The 6516-nt window shown below is 30.2% G+C and overlaps 1 protein-coding gene across 1 annotated transcript; it reads right to left on the reverse strand.

Moving 5' to 3' along the window:
* Nucleotides 1-2546: 2546 nt before the first annotated feature.
* Nucleotides 2547-5618, reverse strand: LOC107487191 (cinnamoyl-CoA reductase-like SNL6). The gene is made up of 5 exons (XM_016107799.3): nucleotides 5329-5618; nucleotides 5094-5248; nucleotides 4125-4316; nucleotides 2971-3308; nucleotides 2547-2833 (listed from the first exon to the last, which is right to left on the reverse strand). The coding sequence occupies exons 1-5, from the start codon at nucleotides 5456-5458 to the stop codon at nucleotides 2752-2754; spliced, it is 897 nt and encodes a 298-aa protein (XP_015963285.1). The 5' UTR covers nucleotides 5459-5618; the 3' UTR covers nucleotides 2547-2751.
* Between the last annotated feature and the right edge of the window lie 898 nt (nucleotides 5619-6516).

Consider the following 6516-nt stretch of genomic DNA (forward strand, 5'->3'; position numbering starts at 1 on the left):
TTTTTTTTTCCATGTGAATCTATTCCTAATATAATTGCAGCTGGAAGTCAACTCAATGAACATATGTAGGGAATTAGCTGAACAGTGTTGTTGATGTGTTTAGGGGGAAGAACCGAAGAATAAAATGGTTCAGATGATTAATATGTACCCCAGAAAAATAGTTAAACACTTTAAATCGTAAGTATTATTTTCAAAACATGACTAAGCAGAAAAGAAAAATGGAAAAAAATAGCACAATCTTACATTATATAATTCTCAGTTATCAACTACGAATTAATGAAAAACAGTAAAGTATTATTAGGGAATATTCCGATTCACATTATTCTCATCAAATTAAGATGTATGATAAAGAAGTGAAACGACTAATTAACTACTTGGCTGAAGGAAAATTAAATGAAACAGCAACATAAGATCTGCATCTATCTCTGCTTCCAGCAACAATCATGAAGTATGCCATGCTGTAGTTTCATTAGTTGACCTTTTTCAATAAATACATCATTCAATTTTAGGAAGAAGAGAAAAGTCGATCATTCAACGCGGAACAAATCTATTAGGTGGCCGAAAATTAAACCCAACTACGTATTATTGTTTAAAAGAAAACATTTGATAAACTACTTTTGGCAGAAGAAGCTCGCATCAAATGCTGATTGAAAAAAATGGTATGGTCAACCTACCAACATTCATCGCATTTTGCACAACTCAATTTAATCATGTTCTTCGATTCCACTATATATTTTAAGAAATATATTTTTTTGCATGGACATATTTGATTTTATATTTTATCTAATAACGATGAAAAGTATGCGTCAAATCAATATGAGACACACACACAACTTTTACTTAATCATAAAAATAACTTGATAAAATCATTCTACTATTTTATTTGTATTATTATTAATTATTCTATTGGTCCCTAGTTTTAGAAATTTTCAATTAGGTTCTTATACTTTTTTTTTTTTTAATTGAGTCTCTGCACCAAATTTTTTTCAATTAAGTCTCTTTTAGTAGTAATAGATTTAATTTTATAGGGACACAACTTAAAAAAAAATTAGTGCAGAGACCTAAATAAAAAGAAAAAAAAGTATAGAGAGCCAATTAAAAAAAATTATTGCAAAGATAAAAGGAAAAAAAGTACAAAAACGTAATTAAAAATTTTGCGAAACTATAAAAAACCAATAGAGTAGTTAAACCTTATTATTATTATTATCTGCATTTAGCTGGGGTATTGTTAATTGCCATTATCTTTATTTTACTTTGCAAAGTGTTGAGGCAAGTTACTACGTACCCAATAATAAATAGCAAAGGGCTTTAATTTTTGGTTTAATTGCATATGCATTTATGCAATAATAATGGCAATGCCACCACAGTCTTAGCTTTCATTTTGCCAACTATATTTAATTTAACCATAGGAACTAGCTAGTACTCCTTCTTCTTCTTCTTCATCATCTTCTAGTTTTTCTGTTTTCCACCACCGACCGATCCGATTTATGAATTTATAAGCCAGCTAAGGTTCTTTGTGTTGGTCCACTCCAGAGTCTCCTGGTTGCAGTTGCTTTCTGCTCTACCATGCATTTTGATGGGTCATTTAATTTTCTCATACTCAACCACATGTGCTTGCTCCACCAACACATTCTATTATGTCACGCCATCAACTTGTTTTATTTTATTTTTGTTTTAATGTTACCCTAGTAGCCACATCAAAATTCTACTTTATTGGGCCCAACAAAATAACTCGCATGTTATTTCTATTTAAGATTTAGTTAATTTTTCCCTTTATATGGGGTACATGTTAAAAATATAATCATAGTTTTTAATATATCCAATATATTAAAAAGGTAAAAGAAGTTACTCTTTTAATCATTTTTAATCAAATATTCCTTTTTATTATGTTTTTAAAATATACTTTTAGGACGAGTAGTAATTGGAAGATGAAAAAAATTTGGGTACGAGCTAAATTATTATTATTGATGAGTATATTTAACTATTAATCTAATACCTTTAATTTAGCAGTCCAATAACATATTTTTAGTTCACACTTATTACTTGTTAATTACCAATTAAAAATAATTTCTGTTAATTTTCTAATATTTCTTTTACAAGATGAATGTCCAGTGAATATGATGGTGTACTGTCACTATTTAAGAGAGTGATTTTTTTTTTATAGTGAGGGTTGTGCATATATATAGGGTTAATATATTCCGTAAAATATTAGAAGGTAATTGTTTTAATAAAAAAATGAAAAATTAATTAATATTAATTAAATATAAGAGAAAAAATTAATTATCTAATATTGTGAAAAAAAAATTATCATCCTGATGTTTTGATAATATTTTTCTTTAATCCTTTAGTTTGTAGTGTAAATATTTTTAAACTATCAATACATTTGCACAAACTAACTTCGTCTTTTAATTAACTATATATAACTTAATCATTAATTAAGTTGATGATTTCCAATTATTTAGCACATTTTTTTTTTACTATTTTCTTCAAAAAATAAGAAAATATAAAGGCATAAACAAAAGAATTGAAAACTGCAGACAAATATGTGGCACAAATAAAGAAATAAATATAAATAATAAAGAAATAATTATAATTATTTAGTTTAAAAATGAGATAAATTCATTTTGTGGCTCATCATGGGGACATGGGGGGCATACATACAAACAAATAATTCTACTAATAATTAACATGGTAACATTGTACACACAGTATGTATTTTCTCTTTGGTTTCCAACAAAAATCATTCATAATTCAAGCCTCAAAGTCTACCATCAACTTGTTCAGCTTCTTGTTGCTTATTCTCTGCTCTATAAAACTCTTCCCACACTCCTCTCTGCACAAAATCAAATTTAGTCAAATATGTCACCCGAGAATATGCTTCACTAAAATACAAAAGTCAACGTGACCAAAATTCCAAAAACGTAAAAGGCAAATTAAATAAAATATTTTAGAAATGAAAAAGTGAGTAACCTTTGAGGCATGGAAGAAGCAGCATCAGGGGTCAAGATGCGGGCGAGGCGAAGGGCATCGTCTTGGGTGTTAATAATATGATTGAAGCACAAATAACGACCGTAGGATGAGACATCCTCGTAGACACAGATGTGTGCGTCGACGAGAAAAGGAAGATCAACGGTTACGAAGACACCATCCTCGTACATCTCAGCGGCTCCTCTGAGGTAAGGGTTGCTGATGGAGAGATCAGGGGACATCAAAAGACCTGCGTTGATTGACACCATATTCATCCCTCTGTCCATTGCTAGGGCCCACGCTGTCTTCTCTGCCATCGTCTTTGACATTGCATGCCACAACTGTTTCACAGATATCAACTATTCATTAATTAATCAAGGATAATGTGAGGTAATAACATGAATAATTACTAATAAAATAAAAATATACTACATTTTTAAAATACTCATCTAAATCTTAATATTAGAATAACTATTTGCGCTATACTTTTCTTTTAATTAATTATCGCTTTTCTTTTTCTAACTTTTCAATTTCTAGTTTCTTTACTTTTCAACTTTGTACAATTCCTAAATTACGTTTTTTTACGCTATACTTTTCTTTTAATTAATTATCGCTTTTCTTTTTCTAACTTTTCAATTCCTCATTTCTTTACTTTTCAACTTTGTACAATTCCTAAATTACGTTTTTTTACACCAACTAAAGAGCATGTGGTTTAAGTATTACTTTGTTATAAAGATTTCATCCCCATGAAAATTAAAGATACTGAATGAAAAAGTAGAAATTAAAATGATGGTATTTTAATTCTCTAGAATCAAACTTGTTTAGGAATAGTTTTTCAAAACTTTGAACTAAATATGAAAATATGATATTTTTATCTTAAAATTCTTAGAAATTATTTATAATTTCTCCGACCACACCCACCCTAAATGTATTTTCTGCTTTTTAATTATTTGTCCAAATAACAAAAACTACTTAGACCTGGTGTTCAACTAGTGGAAACCAAATGTTTTGAATTATGAAAAAACGATTTATTTTTCGAGCAAATAAGTAAAGATTAGAAATATTTTTTATGTTCTTTAAACCGTAGTCATATTGTTTTGCTTTTAGATGGAAAATAATTTTCTTCTGTCTAGAAGCTAAGGTGTTAGACACTATACCTTGAATTTACGACAGAAATTGACATCGCTCCAATGCCTCTCGTCCAAGTCTAGTTCCATGGTTTTACGATCCTCTCTCCAAACAACAGCGGTGGCCGAGGATGTAAAAACAACTTTCTCAATGGTTTCTGTCTGTGCACAAGCTTCAAGCACGTTGTGTGCAGCCCTTACCTCCACGTCAGCCATGTATTCCTGCGTGCATGACAACTCATCAATTCAATTCAATTTCTACCGCCTTTACAGCTATTTTTTTTACAAATTTTGACAACTTTCTTTTGCCAAATTAATTTGGTTGGACGGTCGGCTCATTGGTTTATTGCTTACTTTCAAACTTGGAAGGAAGTAAAAATATTTTAAAGAATATTAATGTGGTTTAATTTTCTCTTAATTAATACACTGGTTACTATTTAAAGAATCATAATACCTATACGATTTACATAGAGATGATCAAGCAGTTATGTTTTAATGAGATTAGAACCATTGCATGTGTTCCATATGATTACTAATAAGCAATGATATAATTGGATAGTTATTGGAGTATGGATATTACTCCTATATCCTTACCCAAAAAGAAAAATTAAAAAAAAAAGGTGGGGGATTAACCAAGTGAATGGACGACAATGACATATGGGTTAGCTACATTATTATGATTAACTAAAACTGTGAATGAAGTATGAAGTGCTTAGTTGTCATAATCTTAAGCGTTGGGTAGGGAAATTAGAGTTGCCATGGAATAGAAGAAGTTGGGAAAATTCAGGCAAATGATGCCTACCACAATAAATGGAAGCTATATTATATCCCAAAGTTTAAAGACTAACGCAAACAAACACTGCTGGTATTTTCACCCAACCACAACCTCCCCAACAGAAACTGCATGCATTAACTCTATCTTATAAATAAATTAAATAATAATATAATATAACAATTCCAAGGAAGGGTAAAAATAAAGGAGGTTGCTTGCTTGCTTACATCATAATCAGGTTGATCAGAAGGAGGTTGAAAAGAGTAGAACAAAGCAGAGCAGCCTTTAAGGGAATCCATTATGCTTTGATAATCAAACGGGTCTGAGCGGAATATCTTAAGCTTGTTTGGGTCAGTAGAAATCCCCTTCAACATATCTTCCCCTAATTAAGAAGTAATTAATTAATTAAGATAAAAGAGGAAATAGTAAGAAGAATAATCCCATTTAGGGAGATACACATACCTTGTGTTTGAAAGGAGGCATGAACGGTGTAGCCCCTATGAAGGAGTGTGTGGACAAGGGCGAAGCCCAAATGGGCCGAAGCGTCCATTACACAAACGGTTTGAGCGGTGTGGTCGAATGAGGGTGCCATCTTATGATCTTAATCTGTGTTGAAAGAGTGGAAAATAAAAAGGGGGGGTTATGTGAAGAAAGTGTAGATTGATTTATAGAGAGAGAAGGGCATTCAAAGAGTGTGGAGGGTAGATAGGTAGGAAGGAGGTAGTTGTCGTTTAGGAGATTGACACGCGCACGCACCTTTCTGTCTCTCTAATTTCATTTATTATTCACACAATATTAAGCTCTTAATATAAAAAGAGGGGGTCATGGGGTCAAAGGGTCAAAACAAAGGGGGAACGTATTTGAGTTTCTTCAACTTTCAACCCATTATAAATGTAGTTTGGTGGGAATGTGGCGTGCCTAGTTATATGCACCTAACTCACCATCTTACCATCTCTTCCTTCTCTTCTAATTTCATAAAGCTTTTAAGTTTTAACACTCTCTTAATATTATTAATCCAAAAATATACTTATTATGTATTTATTCAATAAGAAATGTTAAATTTTTTATTAATAATCATCTTAATGTGTTTTCTTAAAAAGTACATATTAATTAAATTTTTTTTAAGAATTAACAGGTGGCCTTCTTAAATTATTAAATTGTTATGCTCTCACTCTTAGAGCCGTTTGAAAAATTTTAGAAGTAATTTTTTTTAACTTTTGACTTATGAAAAGTAGTAGTATTAATGTCTGGTACAATTTTTAAAACAAAATTACAACTTTCTAAGAAGCTATTTAGGAGCTTATAGAGAAGTTAAAAAAAATGACTTCTCTCATAATACTTCTACTTTTCATCACATTTCTATAAAATAAGCACTTTTAGAGTTAAAAATTCAAACACAAAATAACTTATCTATAAATTACTTTTAACAGAGTCATTTATTGTTTAAGTTATTTTATCAAAATGAGCTTAATTAAACTGATTACCCAAACTGGGCCTAAGTCAATTACTACGTCTTTGACTATGTATTGATTTTCAAAAATATTATTCCTACATAAAATTAGACACCAATAAATTCGTATATAAATATACGTGTGATTTAATTTATTTTTTATATATATTTTATACTAATAACTAATTTTAGTGTATATA

Source organism: Arachis duranensis, chromosome 5 (assembly GCF_000817695.3).
Source record: "Arachis duranensis cultivar V14167 chromosome 5, aradu.V14167.gnm2.J7QH, whole genome shotgun sequence".
In the NCBI taxonomy this organism is placed as follows: Eukaryota; Viridiplantae; Streptophyta; class Magnoliopsida; order Fabales; family Fabaceae; genus Arachis; species Arachis duranensis.